At 34.4% G+C, this 27,019-nt stretch overlaps 1 protein-coding gene across 1 annotated transcript in view; it reads left to right on the top strand.

The window, feature by feature from the left end:
• Gabrg1 (gamma-aminobutyric acid type A receptor subunit gamma1) overlaps window positions 1-26,678 on the top strand; it is a 71,356-nt gene extending 44,678 nt beyond the window's left edge. The window contains exons 4-9 of the mRNA XM_051198399.1: window positions 8,398-8,618; window positions 10,005-10,087; window positions 12,419-12,556; window positions 12,679-12,831; window positions 14,375-14,586; window positions 26,370-26,678. Coding sequence (XP_051054356.1) covers window positions 8,398-8,618; window positions 10,005-10,087; window positions 12,419-12,556; window positions 12,679-12,831; window positions 14,375-14,586; window positions 26,370-26,639 — 1,077 coding nt within the window. The 3' untranslated portion in view covers window positions 26,640-26,678. The remainder of the gene's footprint in view (window positions 1-8,397; window positions 8,619-10,004; window positions 10,088-12,418; window positions 12,557-12,678; window positions 12,832-14,374; window positions 14,587-26,369) is intronic.
• The last annotated feature ends 341 nt before the right edge of the window (window positions 26,679-27,019 follow it).

Consider the following 27,019-nt stretch of genomic DNA (forward strand, 5'->3'; position numbering starts at 1 on the left):
CTTTTTTGGAAGATGCCTACATTATGTAGCACATTATAAGAACTAAAATATTGTTTCATAATTAGAAACAGATTTCTTCACATTGTTTCAGGGTTGGATTATGAGTTTGCAGTTTCATACCCTTATAAAAATGGGGTATTAGATATTTACTGCATGAATGGACCAGTCAATTATAGTTCATTTCCTTTATTCTTGTTTAGAGAATTTATAGTAATATGAAGGCAGAATACACTAATGAAGGCTTAAAACTAAGTAATGTGAAGATGCATTTTAGTTTGCTTACATTTTAATTAAAATGATTAAACATAAGTAGAAAAGCAGATACATCTAGATTTGAAGACAAGATGATGTCAAATGATGTTAGAATAATGGAAGTAAAGTTATTCCATTTCCCCTGGTGGATTTTCAGTCTCTGAGAAGCAGTTTGACTTTACTTTATTGATGACATATAGCCATGTAATTGCCTTCTGACTACAGGGTAAAACTATCAAGGGTTAAAAAAGTCAAGAGAAAGGAAGAATCTAGAAAGTGAAAGATATGCTGATCATCTACAGTAGATTACAGCAGGAGATTAGGAGGTATAAACACCATCTCATTGACAATTATAAACATGCCCTGGATATGAGTGGCAACATGGAAAATGAAAGGCAGGAGGGAAGCAACTTTAAAAATCCTGTTTGGAGGGAGAAACCAGACCATATGTGCAGAACATAAAACCACTGCTATCCTTGTCAGGAGAGTGAATACAGTTTCTGAAACTGCAAGGATCATTCTTGCTAGCATTTGTAGCTGACTCTGGAGACAGAGCTGATGAACTGGTCTCCAGATGTGCAGTTTGTAAGTCAGAGATAATGTGAAGAATCAATGGAATTTCAATCCAAAGTAACAAACTACCAGAGTAGACTACGTGGACCACAGAACAAATAGGATTAGGTCAATTTAGTAAATAAAATGAAATTATATTAGTCAATTTAGAAATAATTAACAAGCACAATCATTTTAAAATTAGTTGTAATGGAAAATAAAACACAGGAAAAATTTTAAAACAAATGCTCTTGTAGAGATGTGAAATCAGAAGCATAGATCAAAATAGACTGGAGATACAGGGTAGTCCTCTTCAAGCACAAGGAAGAGGTTTTTTTTTTTTTTTAATTTTTTTGGTTTTGTTTTCCATGTATTTAGTGGAATAGGCAATTGTCAAAGCTGTGATGAGTTTGTGAGCATGCACTCATGAGAGAGAGGGAGAGGAAAAGAAAGTGGGTTAGGGAGAGGGAGAGAGAGAAGGTTAGGGAGAGGGAGAGAGTTATGTGGTGTGAGGAAGAGAAAGAACTAGATGATGGAGGTAGGGAAGGAGATGCAGATGGGGAGGGAGGCCATGTGTGTCCATGTTTGTGTCTGTATCTTTGTACTGAGAATAATTACACAGTGTCTTTCCTTTTCAATTACTTTTGGGGTTAAGAACAAAGAGTGCAAGATAGAACTTTTACACATCAAAGAAAATATCTTCTTTTCTTTTACTATATTAACAGGAATTGTTACCGTGCCAAGTACATCAACTTGAAAAGTTATGAATAGGAAATGTGGCACATAAGGAAAATACTTTTTTTTCCTTCTCAGATTAGGTAGCTTGCATGTGCTCTGGAGTGGAGAAAATGATTTGGGTACTTGGGGGTGATGAACATTTGGTTTGAAGAAACACACCTGCCCTTCCCAGTTTGTTTCCTTTGTTTTTATGATACTAAAAATCCTATGACTATACTTTAATTTTTTTTTACTTATGCATCCATATTAACTTTTGTCACCAATTACATAAAATCTTTTTACCACACATCTTATTTTAGAGCAATATAACACATTTTTAATATGGTACTAGCAAAGAAAAAAATGAAGTTATACATGAGTCATATTTCTTTCTCTAGGCTTCTTTGATCTCGTGTGCTCATTTGACATGAATTTACATAACACATCAAAATTATATTAATGTCTAAGTGCTGAAAATTTAAAATAAATTTTGTTTCTTACCTTAGGAAAAAAACCTTATTTGTTATTGCTTTGTCAAATTTATATTATATATTCCTGAAGGGGTTTGTTTGCATTTACAAGCTGTGTGTAGAGGTCGACTTTGTGGAAATTGTTCTCTTCTTCCACCTATGACCTGGATTCTAAGTATCAAACTCAGGTCACTAGACTGACATGGAAAGAAGTTTTACATGATAATCCATCACACTGACCCAACACTTTCACTTCATTAAAGTTCGAAATATTTATCATTGCTATCTGATAAAAATTAATGCAGTTGCTTCTCAGAAAGATAAGGCCTCTTTCTATGAGAGATTAAAAAAAAACACAAAATGTGGTGGTATACGATTTATGATCTAATAAAGCCACTGAAGATAATCCCAGCAGCCATACTACCTAGCCCTAGAGGCCATGCAATGGTGGCATGCACCTTTAATTTCAAGAGTCAGGAGACAGAGACAAATGGCCTCTTTCAAGGCCGTACTGAGAGCTTCCCAAAATTGATCCAGTCTAAAAGAGAATCAGAGCTCACACCAAGGTGATCTCAGCACTTGGGATCACATGCCTCTAATTGGAGCACTAAGGAAGTGGAGACAGGAATGATATGGCTTGGCAGAGAGAGGAATGTAAAAACAGAGAAGACAGGAAGGAGCACAGCAGTCTGAGGCTTGGTGGAGAGCTGTGCAGTCAGCATTTTCACTCTAAGGATTCATGGAGACAAGATCACCTATTCTGGTCTGAGATAGAGGTAAGAGCTACTGGCTTGGCTGCTGTGCTTTTCTGATCTTTAGTGGCTTTATTAAATCATAAATAATATATCACCACAAGGGAAGCTGCCCCATTTTGAAAAAAAGAGACCTATTTTTCATCAAGTAGATAGATATAGAGAACAAGATCTATGTGTATTGATTTAAAATGTTAACGGTGAGCCTAATGAAGTTTGTTATAAAAGATAATTTGATAATGAGATGCTTTCCTCCATTGTAAAACAGACATGGTGGGATTCAGCCTAGTGATGCAATCACCAGTAAATCTGGTAGAGAGGGAGAAAGTGGGAAGGAAAGAGGAAAGAAAGGAAAAGAGGAAGGTGCCATCTGTGTCATTATGAAGTTACAGGTGTGGTAGGTAATTGCTATCAAAATGTCCTTAATGTTTGTAGACCCTTATGAAGATACTTCCCTGCATTATAATTTGAGCAAGAAAAATCAGGACAGCATGAAAACACAGAGATTGAAAATGTAGAATAATGATTTTGCAAATATAAAATGCAGGCAATGAAAAGAAAATTAGAATGCTTTGAAGAAAATTATATTTAGACATTTGTGCAATGAAATACTTAAATGTGTAAATTAATACATTTGTATCTTAAAAATTGTGTTTCATACACCCAAATCCAAGTCCTAATGGCTTTTCAGGTTTCATTTCCGGGGATTGTCCCTGAGTGTCTCTGAACATCTCTTCAAGATTGCTTATTGCTTTCTATAATTGATTATCATTTTGGTAAAACACAGAATACAGTGAAAATACAAATGCAAACCTATAAATGTAAATCTTATTTCTTCCATTCAACTGAGAAATATGACACAAAACTGACTGAAAAGGAAAAGTGTGATAACATGAAAACAAACGTAAACACTTTTAAAAAGTGATATAATTTTTTTTCCTACCACCAAAAATACTTATTTTCCTTTGTCTGGAAATAGAGAGGTGGATATTTTGTTTAGATGTTCCAAAGCCCCCCCAAAAAAGAAAAAAAAAATCTAGCCATTCCCAGTGTGAAAGCACCATGATTGGAATTTCTCTGTTATTTTGCCTTGTTAAGGTTACCAGGTATTTCCCAAAATACTATCCCTGATCATTTTAAAGATTTTTTTTAAATGTTACTACCATACATTACAGCAGTTTTTTAATAAAGCAAGCTAGTTTCCATAGGGTGTGTTATACAATCACAAGAGAGCGTAAGAGTCAGTTCCTCAAAGAAGGACTTGACTTCAGAAATTCCAAGCTTGAGACTCTAGCTGTCTGCTCTGCAGATTTTAGACTAGTAACACCTCTAATAGCACAGTAGCCAATTCAGTATAAGTGGTCACTTTCTCTTTCACATGTCCATCTAGCTTAATTGCTCTTTATCTGGAGAACTGATGAATAAAAATCCATGGAGGAAGTTTTGTGCTGACATGTGTGTTGATACTGGCCTCTCAGCTGTGCTAGAATCTTCCTTAGGCTGGGGAGGTTCTTATCTTTTATATTTTGGCTACACTTTAGTTGTTCTGTGACCATACTAATTTTCATATTTTACTCTTTAATATTACATTCAGATTATCATGAAACTTATAACTGATTGTAAATCAAGCATTATACAGAAAAATCAACAAATGAACTGTTAGGACTTTGTTCTTTTAATCCAATTGTGGCAGAGTATGGATTTAGACCTATATTTTATATCTCAGGAAAATGAGATTTTATAATGAATTTACAAAAGCTTACAGATGTAAAATGTGGTGTGTATTTGAGGAAAGCACTTCTCAGACACAAAAACAAGACCACTTATTTGCTCTGTGAGGTATACACTCCATCATTTTAATGTTTTGCATTTTAGAATCTTGTGACCAATTTGAAAATAAGAGTGCCTTGGATTTCCCAATCTTCTGTCTTCATGTACCTTATATCAATAGGACTTTCAGAATTTCCCCAAGATGAAACCAATCTCTACCAGTTTATTTCTCATTTATCTATACCTATTCCAAAGTTTTATTGATTTTTAAGCTTTTATCAAGCTCATATTTGTGGTGATATATTATTTATGACTTAATAAAGCTTGCCTAAAGGATCAGAATAGAAAACTAGCCACAGCCATGGAAGCTGGACAGTAGTGGCACACAAATTTAATCCTAGGACTCAGTAGACAAGACAGATGGATCTCTGTGAGTTCAAGGCCACCCAGACTGAGAGTGAATCAGTCTAAAAAGGGTAACAGAGCTCAAACCTTCAATAGTTGAAAGGTATATAAGACAGAAGCAGAGTGTTCAGTATTCAGTATTAGGCATTCAGTCTCCAGCCATACTGAGGATTTGTGGAGACAGGATCACCCATTCAATCTGAGGTAGAGGTAAGAGCTAGTGGCAGTTGCTTGGCTTATCTGATCTTCAGCTTGAAACCCTAAAATCTGTCTCTGGGTTTATTATTTGTGTTTCACATTCTTTTGCTTAGAAGCAAACAAATTGAAAGATCACAGTAACTAGATTGACAAAAAATATTTGCAGAAAATGTTAACAAATTAATAGGCATGATATTATGTGATATTTACAAGCTCCATTCACACGAAGAATCTGACCCCAGAGTCAAAAGGTTCACAGCTGAAACCAGGATTCACGGGAATGTCTTAAATTTCTAATTATATTATCACATGACCTCAATGCACTCATTTGAAAATTTGAGAAAAAAGGCAATCAAATATTTTACTCATTATGATATTCTCAAGCAGATTGTATTTTCACAGTAATTGAGCAAAATATATTTGAAATTTGTGAACTGTTCAAAAATACTGGTATAATACGGATTTACTGCACATCTTTCTCCCTGTCTTTGTCTTTACTTTGGCTTAGAGCTGGCTATGGTTTAATCAATAATTTTATTTTAGCCATGTGATTAGGTAGCTTAAGTAGACTGACATGATCAAGATCAATCAAACTGCCCAATAAAATTTTCTATCTATATTAATTGCTTAGGGAGATTATGCATTTTGTGTGGAGATTCTCCCATTCCAAAAGCAAAGAAAACCCCACTAATGACACTGAACTATTCAATACTTTTAAGTATGGGATGTGGTACATAGTTGCAATATACAACGTTGGTTTCTGTAGTAATATACACTTATGATTTTGTCTTACTATATTATAAATTAGACTAGCACATTTTTCACATTTATTTATTTTGTTGGTTACATTTCAAAGAGACAGTAAAGTTTACAAGTCATGTCAGACCTCAAGTATTAAATGTACTGTTCCTTATCTCAAAATGTTTCTTCTAGAAGCTATTATACTTGTTCTGAGTCAATTGAAATTCCATTTCAAATTTGTTTTTATTTTTGTGCAGATGATTATAACCTTTAAATAGGAACATGAAGTGCAAGAACATAGTTTGATCATTTCTTGGAAATTACTATGAATGAGTAAACAAAATTGGTTTTTTGATTACATATAAAATGGCACAGACTTTAATAACCTTCTTATCTCAGTAAGGTTTTTATTAAGGATTAGCACTTTAAAGGGACTTGGAACTATAACTCCTACAATGCTTTGTAAAGGACAGCTTACCAAGAAATGTACTTTGCATCTCTGTCTTTAGATCATAGATTAATTGTGAGTAGAAGATTTCACTTTTCTTTAGTATTTTCTATTTAGGGAAATCTGACCTGTTGAAAATCATAACCCCTCCAATAGCAATGAGCACATTTAGAATTATGTATTATGAAGCAAATTTCTGTGCTGAGCATATAGCCATATAGGTATAAAACTCTGGGTTTGTGGTCCAGTATTGGAATTAATACATTCCTTGAAGCTACTGAACGGTATATATGTTGTTTGAAAAATTCTGTTACTGGGAAATTAGGTCACAAGTGCTAGTTTTGGTGCTATCTTAGGAATCTGAAGTCAAGTATGCTTAAATGTCATGATGCTCCTTATACCAGCCAATGCTCATTATTTCCTAGGTCATTATCTTGCCTAGTTTCATAGGAATTTTCTGCTTTGAATTTTTCATTTCCAAATGTATGATTTATCTCTGCTAAATAGCATTAGCCATATTATCTTTGCAGCCTGTACAAGGTCTCCTTTCTGTTCATATTTCTTATTACCAAACAACCTTCCATCATTGGTAAAGTTAGCATTGGGCTTAAAATAGTTAATCTTTTGAGTAAGTGAGAAGGACATTTAAATAAATCACAGTTGATCTCCAATATTTATTAAGTGACATTTGTCCTGGCAAGGATGTGAGTTCAGCTGCTAAAGATAATATACATCCATGTATTTCCACAAGATTCAGTGATCATTCAGGACAGTGACATTTACCTTGCTAAACAAATGCAGAGATTATGTATCACACCATTGATAATATTCCATAAGGCAATTAAGAATCTATACCATAAGTGTGATAAAATGAAGCTTCCTTCTCAATTTATCTCTATATTACAGTAACCAAATGATAAATAATCTTGCTTTAATCTAGGATTTTATCCAGCTTCCCTATTCCCTATTGTTGAGTTGAATTCCAGTCTGTTTTCTCATTAGACTCCCTGGTTTTAAAAATAGATACTAATTATTCATTAACAAAACTCACACTTGTGCATTGATTTCTTATTGTAAATATTTCCATCCAGGCAAATTGACCAATTGCAAATATTACATCAAGAAACTCTTCCCATGCTACATGTAGCCAATATGCTATTTTATATTTTTAAACTGTTTTTCCTTCTGCTTTTAATGTCAAAACTGTGAACAACTTTGTGCAAGCAAACAGCCACACAGAGACACTTTTTATCAGTTACTTTCTGGTACTTTTCTTCTTTTCTTAATTTTTATGAAAAAAAAATTAATGCTTATTAGATTGCAGGCCTTTGTCAGTACCCCAAAGTTGGCAATACCCCATCTCTTTCTTAACTACACAACTTGCTTTTGCTGGTGAACACCCTGTGAGTAGAGTGTTGACACCTAGGTCCTCATTATGAGCCTTGTAAATATTCATTGGGAATTATGAACTCTAACATTGGAAAGAGTTCTTTATCTTAAGTCATTGGAAAAATTTGGAAAACATTTATTATTGTGATATGTGCTTTACAAAGGGTTAGAAAGTTTTAATAACAGAATAGCATATAGAACCATAAATATGGTGTTTAGCAAATTGTAATTGCTTAGTTGATGACTTTGTAGTCAATATAAGATATTTGACACTACTGTACTAAAATAATGGGATTCAGGTTTTCAGACCAAAGATATTTTGAGTAATTTTAGATAATTTGATGTATATTTGCACCTTGACTTTAAACATTCTTACAGAGGTATGATGTAATAAATATAATCAAATTTATGAATGTTAACTATAAGGCAACTATTCATTGCTAAAATTGATGAATTATGAAACTGAAAGTAATGTAAAAGGTTAAAGTCACAGAAGGCATCTAGAATTTCTGCATTTCACTTTATGTGAATCATTTAAAATCCTTTTAAAAGAAGTTTAAAACACCAGACTTATTTTCTTCAAAAACACTGAGACTAAGTGCTATTTATTTAAAGTTATTTTATACTATGAAAATTCGAATTCCTAAGGAAAACATCCAAAATAGTAGCTTTATCGATGTCATTTTTTTTTTAAATCTTTTAGGAGTACACAATAGATATAATTTTTGCCCAAACCTGGTTTGACAGCCGATTAAAGTTCAATAGCACCATGAAAGTGCTGATGCTTAACAGCAACATGGTGGGAAAAATTTGGATTCCTGACACTTTCTTCAGGAACTCAAGAAAATCTGATGCACATTGGATAACAACACCTAATCGCCTGCTGCGGATTTGGAGTGATGGAAGAGTTCTATACACTCTAAGGTAATTTTGTTATAAACTTCTTTGATAAATTTATATTAACAATTCTTAAATGAGCCTTCCTAACACCAGCAGAGCAAGACATATGGGCCCCCATTCCTTTGAAAATAAACCTAAAATGGTAAAGTATTTTTGTGATATATTTTTATATTCAGTGTCTATTATATGAAAGGCATGGGGAGAAAAAAAATCAAACTCCCAACTTGTAAGCAAAGAAGGTTATGATTTCTATTTTTATTTTATTCATTTTTTATTTGGTGTTAGTTTAAATGTTTTTATTTTGAATGTATATGAATTTTACTTGCATTTATACAACACATATGCCAGATAAAAACCAGAAGAGGGACTTGGATCCCCTGAAACTGAGTTGTAGATGGTTGTGAGCCACTATGTGGGTACTGGGAACCAAATCAGGTCCTATTACAGATCAGTGAGTATTTAGCTTCTGAGTCATGTATCCTGCCTTGACTAATATTTCTAAGTGTATAATGGAAATTACTGTGATTATTTCCCTTATAATTTATTAATATTCTGATTTCTAGCACAGCACTAAAATATCATGATAATGATGCATGATTCCCAAAGTACACAGTTCATTCCCTTCAAAATATATGCTTATTAAAATCACTTCATTTTTACTATTTGATTTTTGAGATTATATTATATTTATATTTATCTCTTTCTTGTCCTGCCTCCTAATCTTCCCATATAAGTATCCCTGCTCTCCTTCAAATTCATGGCCTATTTCTTCAATAATTGTTACTGCATGTATATATTTATAAGTATCTCTTTGTGTATGTGTATATGAATATACTCAATCCATATGGTGTTACACATATTTTCTGGGCTAACCACCTGCCACTGAACAACCAATGAATGTACTGTACTGTTCTCTCTGGGAAGACCACCCCTCCTGCTCCCAGCTTTCCTCAGTTGTCTGTTCTTCCTTGTGTAGGACTAATGTCTCTTGGGATTTTCCCTTTCTAATTTGGCTTATTTGTTGGTGTCATATTTGAAGATGATCATATTAGATTCAGAGAAAAAAAATCATGCATAGCCTTATCTAATGTATTACATTCATGTGCCAATGAACATATATTTGCAATTGTATATATGTATATACATTCATTGCATTCTTGAAGCTTTAGTTTTTTAATGTAAATGTAACAAATGACACATATAAAGTATCATCCTACCTGACTGAAGAAATGTTTGAATTTCATACTCAATATTGAATAATTTAATATTTATCACTAAATTTTAAGGCTGTCTTTGTATTCTATTATATCACAGTTTACAGGATCTCCAAATGATGTTATAAAATCAGATATGTGGTTATTCATGACTTAAACAATTCTGTTTTATACAGTACCTTTTTTATCTAAATAGATTAACAATTAATGCTGAATGTTATCTTCAACTTCATAACTTTCCTATGGATGAACATTCCTGTCCACTGGAATTTTCAAGCTGTAAGTGAAAAATTTGATAACTTTACCAATTTTAATTAAAAATACTTTATTAACTAATAAAATTAAATCAAATATATTCTTTGAAGTGTGTTGAATATTCTTCAACCTTTAAGTTAAAAATTATAAATAATATGTTTGTTTATTGACTTTAAATAAAAATTTAAAATAAATGTATAGTGAGTGTATATATTACAAAGTAATCTTTAAAACTTTCAGTTTTATTTCAATGCCCTTTCCTTTATTTTTCTACTTTGCTTTTACTGAAAATATATTTTATGTAGTATATTCTAATTACAATTTCTTTTACCTCAAATTTTATAAAATATTCCTCACTTCCTCTCCTCATTTGAGTCACATCCATTCTGTCTCAGAAAACAGACAACTAAAGAATAACAAAATAAAATGAAACAAATGAACTAGAGTAGTAAAAATAAGCAAATATTCCTTTTTCTTTTTCTGAATACTCTGCTGAGAGGTGAATCCATTCTCTTGCATTCAAATGTTGTTACAACCAGAATAAAAATTGTGTGCGAACAATATCAATCTTCCTGATGCAAAACCTAACTTTATTAGATTATTTTAAAGCATGTTTCAAAAATTGGTTGAGCAAAAAGTGTTTACTTAGTCAATAGCAAGTATTTAGAAGATTTTAATGGGTTGGAAAAACTGTGGTACTTATAAGTTTATTTAAATAAAGAAAAATTGGTGAAATACAGAAAAGTGTTTAAATCTCAATTACTTGAAAATAAAAACTAATCTAGCACTTTCTTACAATATGACAAAAAGTTTTTTTAAAAACTAATTATATCCAATGATTACTAATACACTTATACTCATGAATATTTTATATAATCTTATGTAAGTATCTATATAACATTCAAGTCTTGGAGATATGTAGTCATTTCGCAAGTGTCATTTATTATATTGATGAGTTATCTATTATGTTATCCTTATTAGAAATTGGGATTTTTGTTTAGAGTCTGAGTCACTCCTGACCATAGTGTGGACTAGCCATTCTCAAGTTTTACCAACTTTGTTAATTTATCTCTAATATTCTTTTGACTTCATTATTTTCTTGAAATATATTAATACGTTTGCCATAGTACAACACAATTCTATATTAATCAGCTCAGGTTACAATTCTTTGTTTTTCAAACTGTGTCTCAAGGAGGTAAATTTTAATTCCCAGCCAAGATATAATTATTGGTAATGTTTAAGGCAACCTTTATAGGTAAATATTCATGATCTGTCACTATCCTAAAGGTTCCATTCCAACCTCTGGGTATGATCTTCACTTGACATTGATTGGTCTTGCAGCTCATACACCCTTGTGAAGGCAATTGGGTGTCAATGGCACAAACTTATTTTAACTATAATCACAGTGTTGAGGATAGTTATACAAGTCCATTAGGAAAATTCAAATTTTCACCCCCACTACTTCACAACAAAATACAGAAAATTCTAGTATAGCCTAATAGTAACACTCAAAGTCACAATTCTGTGTTTATTAGTGCCCATAAAACTCTGTGACTATACTGTCTAGTTTCTGTATCTATAATGAGTAAGAGCTAACTAGCAAAACACAATGTGACAAGAGAAAAAGGCATAGAAGATAATAAAAGAGAAACTACCTCAAAACTGGTCAGCAGAGATGACAGATATTATATTGATTTGACAACAGAGTATCTTGCAAAGAAATGTATTTATTTGAAAATACAGTGATTAGTGGACTTTGATTATGTAATATGATATCCCAACTTATCTGTAGAAACAACAAAAATTTCCATTTTATTAAAATATCCCACCAAATTATAAATGATTACAAATAGGAAAATATTTTAACCATGGGAGCTCATATAATAAGCAAAAAGGTGTTCTTTTAATCAACCCAGACATGAGGATATTGTAAAAACATGTTGATTTCCCATGTTGGTTTGGACAGTATTTGGGGGGAATAAAATCTATTAGAATATACCAATTAGCAGTCTACAATGGTGTAGACTTGTAATTCTAGCACATGATAATCTGAGATGCTTCCCAAGTTCCAGGTAAATAATGATTGAGACCATTTGAGATTTGTGAATAATGACAGTAGGTCAACATCAAAAAGTTTCCCTTATTCATAAACTACTCAATGCTAAAATAAAATTCATACCTTTAATAATCTTAACTCTTTAAGCATACACACACACATGTAAATTTCAGTTAATATTTTCTAAATTAGACAAACCTAATAATATTAAATGAGGGAAGATTGTATAATTTATTTAAATTTTGTTATATATTTAAATTTTGTTAAACTGCATCACTTTATTACAATTTTCTCTCTAGATGGATACCCTAAAAATGAAATTGAGTATAAGTGGAAAAAACCCTCTGTGGAAGTGGCTGATCCTAAGTACTGGAGATTATATCAGTTTGCATTTGTAGGCTTACGAAATTCCACTGAAATCTCCCACACAATCTCTGGTAAGAGGCAACCAGAAGCCAATGTTCAATGCTAACTGTGAATGCATTGTTACTTAGTTATGTAAAGTAGAATGAGCATTTTGTTTTTTTACTCACTACAAAAACATATCCATTTCTTATAGGAGATTATATTATCATGACAATTTTTTTTGACCTGAGCAGACGGATGGGCTATTTCACGATTCAGACCTACATTCCATGCATTCTAACAGTTGTTCTTTCTTGGGTTTCTTTTTGGATCAATAAAGATGCAGTTCCTGCCAGGACATCACTGGGTAAGACTATGCTACTATATAATAAGAATTTAATTAATAACTAAAACTTCATTGATGCATATATTAGAAATGTTCCCTAGACTATAATGAGGAGGTAATAAAGGATAAAATGTTTAGTATTATGCCAAACTGAAAGGATTGATTTTTAACTATGAATGTAATGGCAAGATCACGTGTGTGTGTGTGTGTGTGTGTGTGTGTGTGTGTGTGTGTGTGTATGTATGTATGTATTTAAGAGCTTTAAACATTCCATTCATCCATTCATCAAGGTATGGTTGGTGGAAGGAAGAATGTGAATGGTGTGGGGGTAGCTGGAGAGGTAACTTGGTGGTTAGTTACTCTTGCAAGCACCTGAGTTTGGTTTCCAGCACTCACGTGGACTCACAATCATCTACAACTATAATTCTAGAGGATGGGATCCTGTCCTACAGCTTCTTGCAATGCATCCAAGTGTTGCACATGCAAATATACAGGTAAAACACTCATACACAAAGGCACTTAAACAATTGTATCTGTAGAAGAATGAGAATGACTGTGGTTTAGACACAAAGAATATAGAGGTCCTTCTCATTTAACTGACCTAAGGGTATAAGAGTTAAGAACAGTAAGAAGACTGACATATGAAGAGAGAGGTAAATTAGTTCAAAAATGAACACATAGGCTTGGCTCTGACACATATCAGAATTACACATACTAAATTCATGGAAATATAAAATTTCATTCAGTGTATTTGAAATGTTAAATGTTTATTGACATAATTCTGCATGCACCTTTAAATTTGAAGTTTCAGAAATTAAGTTCAAATTACCATATGTGAAGACATTACATTAGTCCATCAGTTTAGGTTACTTTCACTGAGTAAGGCAAAACAAACAAAAATCCCAACAGCAAAAACAAAAACACCCTGCAATAAATGTTGCTTCAAGTAAGTCAGAAAGTATGTTTGTGCTGCACACAGCCAGAAGGGATGTTTCACTGTGGTGTTATACACTCTGGCAAGAGAGATTCAAGGACATCTGGTTTTCAGATGTGTTGTAGGTGACTTATATTTCCATAGTCATCTTATAGTTTAAGGTGGCTATGACTTCTGGTCATTTTAATTCAGTAGAACAAAGTAAAGGAAGGGAAAAAAAGTAAGACATCTCTAGTACTGTTGTCTTCTAGACATTAATTCCTGACTTAGTTCTCCAGGCAAAATCTTACTCTGTGGTCAAATTCTGTTGCAGAAGCAGTAGACAATGAGATTATTCTTTAAGAAAGCCTCTGTCAACTAAAAACTGTTTCCTTTTTAACTTCAGAGGAAGGGAAGAGTGAATATTAGGAGCCAACCTGAAATCTATAGTAATTCAAATCATTGAAATTTCCTCCACAAAGAACACAGTGAACATATTGTAGCCATGGTTACCAGTAGTTCTTTCTGGCAATCATATCCTTTTGTTTCCATTGTTTATTTCAGCTGACATTATTGTTAAATTAGACAAAAGAATAAAAATGTTCTGCTAAATTACTTTTAATCATCTATTATTTCTCCCTTTCTTCACAGGTATCACAACGGTTTTGACTATGACAACCCTCAGCACAATTGCCAGGAAATCTTTACCTAAGGTTTCTTATGTAACAGCGATGGATCTCTTTGTCTCTGTTTGTTTTATTTTTGTGTTTGCAGCACTGATGGAATATGGAACCTTGCATTATTTTACTAGCAATAATAAAGGAAAACCCACCAGGGACAGAAAGCATAAAAACAGGACTTCGGTATGATTTATTTTTAACTTTTAATAGTACTTTTTAAGAATTTCATATAGGAACATTGTATATACACCACCCTCTCTCCCTTCCTTTTCTTCTTGTCTTCTTTATCTTCCAAAATCACAATCTGTTCTTTAATTATTATTGTTACATGTACATACATATACATATGTAAATATATGTGGACCCTCTGGGTCCATTTAACTTGCTTATCTACACATTTGTCCAGGATTATTAATTGAGATTGTACTAATTATGTGGGAGTTTGTTTCTGGGAGTTTGTTTCCTGTCAGAAGCAACTGACTTCCAGTAGAGGTGGCATCTTGTAGACTTCTCTTGCCTGCTTTGGCATGTTAACAGGTCTTGTCATGATGGTCTTGTTCAGATGAGTAGGTTGCTGGTAATTCATGGATGTTTTACCTTGTCATATCTAGGGAACATGGTCTCTCAACAAGCTTCCTAATCCACTATCTAGTACAATATTTCCACTTCCTCTTCCATGATTTTCACTTAGCCTCTGCTTTTGGAGTTACATTGTAGGCAGTATCACCTGTGGCTGGGCACACCATAGTCACTTATTCTCTGTATTTTCACTTGTTGTGCATCTATGTAACTGTCTCCATCTCTTGCAAAAATAAGTTTCTTTGGTGAGCAGCAAGAGTTACACTTATCTGTGTGTATAAGGATAGGCACTCTGAAAATGGTTAGAACTCATATTGGATTAGGATTTGTTATGGAAATGAGATGCTTGAGAAATAGGATAAAACATAAAGTGAAAGTAAAACTAGATTGCCTATAACTAATCAGACAGAAATACTTACTTATAATTTTTCAATTAACTCTATTGGTCTTCCTTGTAAAACTTGACCTTTATTTATTTTTTTTTAACACAATATCCATCTTGACGCTACCATCCTTCACCAACACTATTCAACATCCCCCCAGGACACTAGCATCACATATTCCTCCCAATTTCCTGTTCTTTTTTTATAACTATTTGTTTATTTTAACACGTTTAGTCATATTGGTCTTGCCAACATGTACATAGGATCATCTGCTTTGGCCTGCATGGTAGTCTAATGGTTGAACTCCTAAAGAAAAATGATCCTCCCTTTTCAAGCAAGCATCACCTCTTAATAGTTGCTCATCTAGTGGGTAGGTTCAGAATTCACAAACTGCCTCAAACTAGAATTTTTAACTGCCTTGATTCTGTGTAGGCAATCACAGATGCTGTGATTTAATGCATGGAAAAGCAATGTCCAGAAGATGGTGTTATACCATAGCCTCTGCTATTTCATTCTTTTTGTCTCCTTTTCCTGAAATGTCTTGGGAACCTTTGTGGGGGTGATGATGGTGATGTAGATGTTCTGTCTGTGACTGAGCCCCAACAGTTATTCCCAACAGTTTGAGTAATAACCATTACTCACTGAAATAAACTTCCCTGACAAAAGTTGGGGCCAGCAGAAATCTCTGTATAGACACCCAAGTACTTATAAGGCAGTTTGAGAGCATGACTATCTAGAAGAACAACATGAACAGGTTCTCCGACGCAGTCTAATCCTTCCCTAGCCAAGAGTTTTGATCTTGTTTTCCTTTCTATGAAACAGGCCTCAAGTCCAGTCAAGAGGTCAGCTGGTTACCCCTTGAACACAATTTCATTACTGTACAGTGCACATATCCTGTTTAGAAGGCCAGTAACAGAGTTAGATGGCACCATAGCTGCCCTTTCTTTCTTCCCCACCAGCCTGCATCACAGTTTGCAGTGCTATGAAAGATAGACAGTAGGTAGAGTTCCCTGGTAAGTTAAGGATTTATTTCTCTGTAAACATATATGATTTCTTCAGCAACAGGCTGTAGTTAAGGTAAACAACCAAGAATAATGGCAAAAGACTGTATTGTTTTGGATGCTCAGGCCTTTCTCACCAAAACTCTTAAGGAGGTAACTTTGTTTCTTCAGCTAAGAATTTCTTTTAGTTACACATCTCTGCTTGCAGTAGTATTGTTCACTAATGTGGAGTACTTCTGTTAAAATGCCCCTTTAAAAGAATGTATTTTAAATTAGCATATAAATGAATGGAGTTTCATGAGATTACTTCTACATAATTAGTTTTGGTAAATCCATCCCTTACCCTCTTCCTCCCTCAGTCTTTGATTTAGTTACTGCTTTACTGATATGAAGAGACACAATGATCAGTGCAACTCTTATGAGTGAAAACATGAATTGGGTGCTTGCTTAGAATTTCTGAAAGTTCATGGCAGGAAGCAGACAAGTACGGCACTGGAGCAGTAGCTGAGAGCTTTACATCCTGCTACACAGGTTTCACACACACACACACACACACACACACACACACACAGAGAGAGAGAGAGAGAGAGAGAGAGAGAGACATAGAGAGGCAGAGACAGATTTTCGTGACATGGTTCTTGGGACCACAAAGCCCATTGTCAGTGACATATCTCTTCCAGGAAAGTCACACTTCTTAACCCTACCTAACAGTCTACCAACTGGGAAGGAAACATTGGCATCTATGAGCTTATGGGGGCGAGTCTTAGATTCAAGCCACCACATTCCCCAATTTCCCCTTAATCCTTCATTGTCCCTCTGTTACCTCATATTATGTGATTCCTATTATTTTCTCTCACTGTATTTGATGAGTTGCAGGACCACAGGTTCCCAATATGCTCTTCAAGTACACTTCATTTTGGTTAAGCCTTCCCATGGGCCCTCTTGTCTACAATCTCTGTTACTCCACTAAGTAATTTAGCGTTTCTGCCCCATGAATTCCCCTTCTCTGCTTTCATTTCAAATGCATTTTACCACACCCTTCTCTAAATGCATATCCCTCACCAAAAGCTCTTTTCATGTATCCTACTCCCCATGTGCACATGTCAAACATACAGAGGAAAATAACTGAGAGAGAATATACATTTGTCTGTTGGTGCCTAGATGACTACAATATTTAAAATTATTGTGAATAAAGCAGCAATCAATATGAAAGTATAAAAATCTTTATCATAAGCTACAAAGTGCTTTGAACATATGTGTAGGAGTAACATACACTTGGTCATATGTAGATCTCTTTTTAGTGTTTGAAGAAATGTGCCTATTAGTTTTCTGAGTAGGTGAACTAATTTATACTGATACTAAGTTATAGGTGATACTGACAAACAAAATCTAGTATTATATGAAAGGACCAAGACCAAGATAGCTTCATTCCATAGATGCTGGCATAGTTCAATAAATGTAAATCAGTAAGTGTTATCTATTTTTACAGACTCAAAACATTTCCACTAAGATCAAGGACAGTAAATGCATTTTCACCATGTATATCCAATTAGTGCAAGATTATACTACATTATTTTACATAGGTGGAATAGTGTATAAACTTATTTAAATACATTTTTTGACCTGGTTGTGGTTTTCAGACCTGTGAAGCGCGAACTTGGAAGAGAGACTGTCATGTGTGCTGAGCTATGAAATAAGACCTTGTTTCAGAACAACAAAACAAAATATTAATAACATCAAGATTTCTATTTCACAAGTACATTTCGATTTCCAGTGAGTGGCACACAGAATGAACTTACTTTTAGAGAATTATGTCTCTTAAGGTTAAAACCCAGGAAGAGCACAAAGTCATAGCTGTTACATTTTCACTGGATTTTGTAGAATTATAATCTTTCACTCCACATTCCCAATCATAGTGACTAAGTTAAAAATTGCATCATATTATATAATAAAATTGATTTTATTCATTCTGATACATGTAAAAATTAAATTATTGAGTGTAATTTAAGTTTATAATAGCTCCTATAACAACCTGAATTCAATATCTAATATTTATTGAGGGTTCCAGGTAGATCTGAGCACTTTATATGTTTCATTTGTGCTCATAGAAAGCCTAAAAACCCAAGTACAGTGATTTTCACAAAGATAGCTTTGTCAGCGATGGATCCAAAATTCATGCTCAGCTCTCTTTTGAGCCCAGAGGTCCATATTTCTGGTCTTCCTTTTAACATTGTCCACTGTTCAAAGCACTTAAAAAAGCTGGCTTTCATTTCACCAATATTGAGAAAGTGACGATATGTTACTGATTTCAGGAAATACTTTAAAAACAGATTATGCCAAAACTCAAATAATGATAGTGCAAGACATCCGTCATTGGCAAGCCGTTTGTAGGGCTGCTAACATGTGCACCATGAGACTGATGGGATCAAATTATTTTAAATTTTGGGACCCAATATTTTGGGGTCTATTTTCTTCTTTTTATGATACTTACTTTAGATATTTGGGCATAATTTTAATTCTCCTTTAATTTTCATAGTATATATTAAGAGTTAAAGCCTAGTAAACTTTGCATTCATGTCCTATGAAGTTCAGTGTCAAAGAAGACATTCTAGTTTCAAAAATTCGAGGACTTGCTTTAATCCACAAGTCTTTGACGGTAACAAACTCATGAATTTAAAATATCACATTTATGACATGATATTGTGATAAATGAACAAAGTAAGAAGAACAATGATTTATACTTGAATAATCACTCTAGATTTAAAAATAAATATAATTATCAGTGCACTGATATGAATAGCAGAGAGCTCTCTCCATTTTGTAGCAGATTATCCACAAAAACAAATTGTGGAATCTAAGTTTTCCATCTCTTTCAACATTACAGCACAGCCCAGGCTCAGACCCTGCAACATTCTATGCATCTACTTGATTATCTTGTTTCAGATTACTTATTCGAGACTAGGTTTCTCTGTGTAGCTTTGGAGTCTGTCCTGGCACTTACACTGTAGCCAGGCTGGCCTCAAACTCACAAAGATCCACTTGCTTCTGCCTCCTGAGTGCTGGGATTAAAGGCAATCATCACTTCTGCCCAGCTTTTTAATTTTATTTATTTATTTATTTATTTACGGATCTCAAATGTGTTAATGTGTTAAATTACAGGTATTTATTTTTCATTTGGAGACAAAAGAAATTGAATATGTATGCTGTGTCCAGGAGTGTTTAGAGCCAGGTGTAGACAAGCTTGCAGACAGGCATGGTATCCAGAGTTCTGTCTTCCACACTCATGTGAACACTGACATATTCTCCACAGGAAGCCTTGCACACTTTTACCTACATCAGACCCCAGTGGAAGATGCTGTTTAAAATAGAAACAAGTAGATATCTTAAATGTATTAGCATCTACTATTAACCTCTGTCTCCTTTACACACATATATCAGTTTTTCATAGAATGGAGACTCTGATTTAGATGATTGGAAGCTCATCCACATTATCTTCACTCAGCAGAGCATTGTTTCTTGAGCTAGTACCATAGCCTTTAAATTTATCAGCCTTCCTATTTTTGCCTATTAAGGATACATATTATGCATGCACATTCATATATGCACTCATGTAAAACCATGGTAACATACATATAAAATATAATAAATAATTTATAAATCCAAAGTAACCATATAGGCTTCAAGAGCATTATCAAGGAGAATGGTAGCTTTTAAAACGATTTCGAAAATCAAGGCATTTGACAAAAATAAATAGCAGTAAGGTGAAAGTTATTTTTAAAAGAGCATGAGAGCTACTATTACTGAAATAGACATTGACTGCAAATCTGAGTGCACACTAGCTACACCTAACATCTATGGAGTTCATAAGACACTGTGAAATATGGTCTGTGAGGTACAGATTAATAGACACATTGCGTAGAAAAGAAGGTTATGAGAATGTGGGTCACAGGGGCCTCAATTCTTCTTTCATTTCAGGTGAAAAGGATTCATTTATAAAGCATTTAAACTAAGTCTAAAGGAAGTTTTGTGGTGAAAAATTTCAGAGACAGTGTAGCATTGTATTTGGGGAATAAGTTGAAGTTTTCAGAAGAATAAATTGGGAGACCATTTAAAACGGAGATAGTCACTTGATCTGACTTGAGACTTATAGGTTGGAATTGGCGGAGACAGCTTATGTCCAGCAATGTGATATCTTATACATTAACTTTTAGAAACTGGTTAGGTGGATTCTAAATGACACAAATTGAACAAAATTTGAAGCATAATATCACCATAGAATTGTTGCACTACATGCCTAACAGTCAGTCACATTTGGCTTCTAACCTGGCCAGAGTCAATAGAAGATAGTTTCCTAGTTTCAATGAACACCATTGGCTTACAACACAGTAGCTTTAGTAACAAAATTCCCCATGTTGAAAATGGACTAGAGTTTGTGGTCAGCTTGTGCACTTCCAGTGTCAGGTTAAGACTATAGCTTTTTTTTTTTTTTTTTTTTTTTCTGCTTTGGTGTGTCAGAGACATTTCTAAACAGAACGACATAGTGGCATCTATGAAATGTAAAGATAATGGGACATAAGGGCACAGTGTGTATTCTTTAATTCCAGAAGAGGTGGAGCCAAAATTTGGAGGCTACTGTAATAGCTTAAGAGGCTATCTGGAGACTCAAGGGAAGTTAATGTGTAGAAGGGCCCGCCATCCCTTCAATTTACAATCTCCTTTCTGTAAAAAGCTAATATTTTTTCTAGCCAGTACATGTCTGCATGAATAAACATTCATCTATCCTTCCGAGGATGTAATGGAATAACAAACACCAGTGTCAATCTGCAATTTCACAAAACATAAAAGTTTTTTTTCTGAAATGGTGTTTGACAAAGCTCTCAGGAGGTGTTTTTCTGATATTGGTGATATGTGAAATACAGAAAAAATGCTGCTTAAATAATTATAAAATGTCAGTGCATGGTGGGATGTTCGACAGTAATCATTAAATGTCTATTGCAACAACAGCCAGGTGATGTGCTTCTGTGTGCAATGAGGGCCCACTCAGAGTTAGCTATTTTGTAATCATAATAACATCTTTTTATGTTACTTTTCACAGTCTAAATAAGTGTATTGATGACTGAATAAGACTCTCGTTAAAATTCTAAATTTATACCTACAGCAGTATGTGAAAGCAATTGTAGCAAATGAACAAAAAGAACAATGTTTATGTGAGGGATGAAGACTCACAGATTTCAGAATTAAAATTATATCCATTATTGTGGCTTTTTTATAGATATTTTCATTTATTTATAATACTTGTATAGAATATTTCAAAGCATCAGTATTAGAAAAAGGGAAAAGTTGTATGAATCATGGCATTTTTACACACACACACATACACACACACACACACACACACACACACACACACACACATAGGTTAAATTTAAGTTTATGTTTATGAACAATTCCAATGCCACTTTTGTTTCTTCTTACCTCTAAATTTTATCATAAATAAAATATAATAAAACAAATACCAATTTACCATCCATCTTTTTACTTGATATTGTTACCTTTTATTTCTGTGAATTTTACTCTTTTATTTTAAAAGATGTATTTTATTTTATTATGTGTATGACTGTGTGCACATGTGTTTGAGTACAGGGGACCTTAGAGTATGAAAGAAGTCACTGGATACCCTGGAACTACAGTTATAGGCATCTGTGAAACATTCATAGTGAGTGCTAGGGCTAAAACTCAGCTCCTCTGAAAGAGCTGTATGCCTTATGTGCTCTTATGTGAGGCGTTTCTCCAGCCCCTTCTTGATTACTTATTGTGAAAATGTCTGTGTTCTCCTCTAAAAGTCTCACTATTTTTTTTAACTTATTGTTTGGGAATTTCATAGGAGCTTATGTTTTGACCAAATAGATCACATTCCCTCATCTCCAATTCTATCCTATGCCTCCCAACCATTTTCACTTCTAATTCTGTGTTTTATTTTGTTTTCATACTCACTGAGTACTGTAAGAAGTATGGTTTTTCCTCCCACTGCTGGTCTTGTCCTGCCGCTGCGTCAGCCCCAAATAACACACAGAGACTCTGTATTTGATACAATGCTGTTGGCCCGGTTACTTGTTTTTTTATCCACTAGCTCTGTCTTAAGTATTAACCCATTTCTGTTAATCTATGTATTTGTCTTACCGGGGAGCCGGCCGGCATACTCCTTTCTCCTGACTCTCCATCTTGGCTCCTTCTTACTACTTCCTATTTTCTCTTTGTCTCCTAGTCCCGCCTATCTTGTTTTCCTATTGGCCAACAGTGCTTTATTCATTAACCAGTATGAGAAACATATACAAAATGACATCTCCCATCAGAGTACACTTACTAGTACTAATATGTGAATAGACATGGGGACACTTACTGGACCACATGCCTGAAGAAGACTGAACTTCTTTTGCCATCATCAATTGTCAGTACCTCCTGAGATATGAGTGGGATTTCATGAGGTTCTCCCCAGCTTACCCTGGGATTGGCAGTCTTTATCTTGTGCAGGTCTTGTGCACTCATTCATAGGTGCTATAAGTTCCTGTCATGATCATTGAAAATGTTTCACTGAACATATCCACTGCCTCTCAATTTTATAATATCTTCTCCTCCCTTTCCACAGTGATTCTTGAGTCTTGAAGGTAGGGTGTGTTATCCCATTTTTATAGCTCTTGTTTTCTGCTCATTGAAATTAGCAGCTTCCCTGATGAGGGTTGAGAGACATGCTAATCTACATATTTTGATTTCCTAGGCATCACACACTATAGATTATCTTTTTTATATCTTTTACTTCTAATTACATTTTAATTAGCTTACAAACAAGAGCAATTTTTAAATTATTCGTTATAAGTATTACATTTTCTTTAGATTACTCTTTCCCCCCCTCTGTGTTCCCATCTCCTATCCTCATCCCAGCTTAAACCTTTAGTCCCTGACTTTGTTCAGGCCCAGTATTTCATATCATATATGTTCTGTCATCTTTTCAGAGAGTTTACGTTGTGGCAAGATCATATGTGTACATATAGCTTTCTTATGGAGAGTTCATTTTGTTAAGCCCTTCCCTTATATCATAACTTTACTTCCAGCTTGAATCTTCGGCTCTGCCTCCTGGCTACCTTCATTTCCCCCATATTCTACTACTGCTTATCCCTTGATTGAATACCATCCATGGATCATTGCTATCTGCTTCTTCTTCTTCTACCCCTCCTCCTCCACCTCCTCTTACTCCTCCTTCTTTATTTCTATTTTTGATTAACCAGAGTAAAGAGTAAAATTTTTAATTAATTTTTATTTAAATTAAAACAATGTTATTTTACTTGCCAATCTCAGTCTCTCTCCCTCCTGTCCTCCTATTCCCATGACCATCCCCTACCCCATGCCCCATCTACTCCATATAGGGAGTGAGACCTCATAAAAGGGATCAATAAAGTCTGTCACATCACTTGGAGCAGGAGCTAGGCACTCCCTGATGTATCTAGGTGAGAGAGTATCCCTCCATAGACTCCCAAAATCCAGTCATGCACTAGGGATAAATACTAGTTCTACTGCCAGAGGTCCAATAGACTTCCCAGGCCTCCTAACTGACACCAATGTTCAGGAAGCCTGGTTCAGTCCTATGCTGGTTCCCCAGTTATCACTCTGGGGCATATGAGCCCCACTTGCTCAGGTCAGCTGTTTCTGTGGGTTTCCCCAGCACAGTTTTGACACCTTTGCTCATCATTCCTCCCTCTCTATAACTGGATTCTAGGAGTTCAGCTCAGTGCTTAGCTGTGGGTGTCTGTTTCTGATTCCATCAGCTACTGGGTAAAAAGCTCTAGGATGGCATTTAAGGTAATCATCAATCTCATCATAGAGGAAGGGCATTTAAGGTATCTACTATTGCTTAGATTAGTTGGGGGCATCCTTGTGGACTCTGAGATATTTCCCTAGTGCCCAATTTCTCATTAAGCCCATAATGGCTCTCTCTATTAATGTACCTTTTTCTTTACTCGCCTTCCCTCCTGTTCCCCCAACTCGACCTCCTTGATCCCTCATGTTCTCTTCCCCTCTGCCCTTCTCCCCAACCCTTTCTTCTACCTCCCTCCCTCCTCCTCACTTGCTCCAAATTTATTCAGAAGATCTTGTCCCTTTCTCCTTTCCACAGGGTTCCACATACTCTAGAACAGATGATAAGAAGCTAGGACCCTCCACTTTGTTAACATGAGGTCTCCCACTGAGCCCATGCCTCACTGAGTATGCTGCTAGGCATAAACAGCTTGTCCTGGGATCCTCTGTCTCTTGTCTCCCTAGCTCTGGTCTAACCAGCAGCCACCAGGCATTTTACCTGCATTTTAAGAATCTGTGCTTGACTGCTCAGACTGGAATAGCAAATGCTCTATCCACTAATCTATTTCTCAGCCGGCATGTGCTTGATATTTATCATTCTGTATTTTTCCTATTTAGAAGCACAATAGCTTTGCATGAATTTCAAATTTTAAGAAATCCACATATGTTTGATTTTTAAACATTTCCCATAAAAATCTTTTACGTCTGTGAGAAACAGCTTTTCAAAATTTAACATAAAGAAAACTTGATCAACACCTACATTAGAAAGAATTAATTTCAGTAAAATGATTTGTATAGTCTTCTAGTTCATTGCTTAGATCACAACAAAACAGTGATTACTATGAGATTTACCATCCACAATTTAGGTAAATCAAAACATTCAGAAGTTCTGAAGGACAGAAGGTGACTACAGCTGCCGTCTTCTTGCCAGTTTAAAGGATTCATTGTTTTTCTTGTAACTGTTTTTGTTGTTAGCAGTGTGTGTGTATGTGTGCTTTACCATGAAGTTTATAGTCTGATGTGACATGACCTTTTCAGAAAGTAATAACAACAGAAAAGCAACAGCAGTAGTAAGTACTGTGTACTTGCCACCAAATGCTTGCTGTACATGCCCCATTGAGTCATCAAGCTTATCTGTCATATTGTAATTGTCACCTTTGAGTGATGGGCATCTCAGAGACAGAGGAACAGCCCCATTTTCTGTCCCAGTTTATAGAATCACTGTTTTCACTGGACACATCTCTCCCCAAAGTGTTGTGTCTGACTTGAAAAGTGCTTTGTTTATGTCCACTCTCTCCTGAGGTATGATATTTTCAAATGTTATTTTTATCACTAATGGATATTCAGATCCTGAGTCAAAATGGTTTCTCAGCACGTAAAGAACCACGCTACAAAGACTGACAGACTTTGTTCAATATCAGCTCTCAAGAACTTTACATATATCCTGTATCACATGCATGTTTGTTCTTGCACACATGCATATATATACATACACAAAGAAAGCTTATAAAATAAAAATTTTACTCAGAACATATTGTGAAATGTGATTTTGATATTTATCTCAAGTAACTCTGGTAAAATAGGAGTTATCAATATTATCATAGTTTGATTTTTCTGTAATAAGTTATAAAACTTATGCATGTGCTAAAAGAATATCCACAGGAGGGATCGCTACTTACTCTTTCCTATATATGCTTATTTTTTCTGTCCTTTCTTTCAAACTGTTTTCACCAGCAGAATGTTTTTTCTTGTTATTCTTTTCTCATTATAACTAAGATAAGTAAATTATATAATGTTCAATATCGAAAATACTTGTGATATTTTAATTGTGAGTGTTCAACATTGTAGAAACAAAGTTTATTCTCATTTTATACTTAGATTCATGGTTGACAAGAGTTTTTTTTTTTTTTTTTTAGAGTTTTTTTCTAGAGGTACATGAGTTTTATTCCTACAGTCATACTTTTGGGATAGAAGAAAAGCTAAGTTTAACAGTAAATGGAAATCTAAAAATACATTTCAATTGGACATGATCGATATTTGGAAGTCGTTTTCTAAATGACTGATTATCAGTTTCCTGGTGCATCCTTGGCAGGGGTCTGTTTATTTTCTTTGATTCTGTATCTTTGCCTCACATTCTCACATATCATTTGTTCAGGTGTCCCCAGGTCTCCATGCTGGATCCACCTTGATCCCCATGAACAGCATTTCTTTGCCTCAAGGTGAAGATGATTATGGCTACCAGTGCTTGGAGGGCAAAGATTGTGCTAGCTTTTTCTGCTGCTTCGAAGACTGCAGGACAGGGTCCTGGAGGGAAGGACGGATACACATTCGCATAGCCAAAATTGATTCCTATTCAAGAATCTTTTTCCCAACAGCTTTTGCCTTGTTCAATCTGGTTTATTGGGTTGGATATCTTTACTTATAAATTTTAAGTGATAAAAAAATCATAAAAGTCTGGCTTAATACATCATACTCAATTGTGTTCCAGTAACATGAAGTTTAAATTTAAGATGAAAGAGAGAGTCTATTGGTAAAAATCTGAATAGTACTGTTACAAGACTAGGGTTTTCATACACAAGTAAGACAGAAGTATTCAGGTTAATTTATCTAAATGGACATGAAGTTGATTGTCAGGTACAACACATTAAAATCATAACATATATTTTTTATTTACTTTCCTTTATTTTGCTTGTATACAATTAATATTGGAACTTAATACTTCTGTGAGACATATTTTGAATATTAAATAATTTTAATACATATTTTATTTAAATATAACTATTGCTTATATTGAAAGATTAATGC

This window comes from Phodopus roborovskii, unplaced genomic scaffold, assembly GCF_943737965.1.
Source record: "Phodopus roborovskii unplaced genomic scaffold, PHOROB, whole genome shotgun sequence".
Classification (NCBI taxonomy): Eukaryota; Metazoa; Chordata; class Mammalia; order Rodentia; family Cricetidae; genus Phodopus; species Phodopus roborovskii.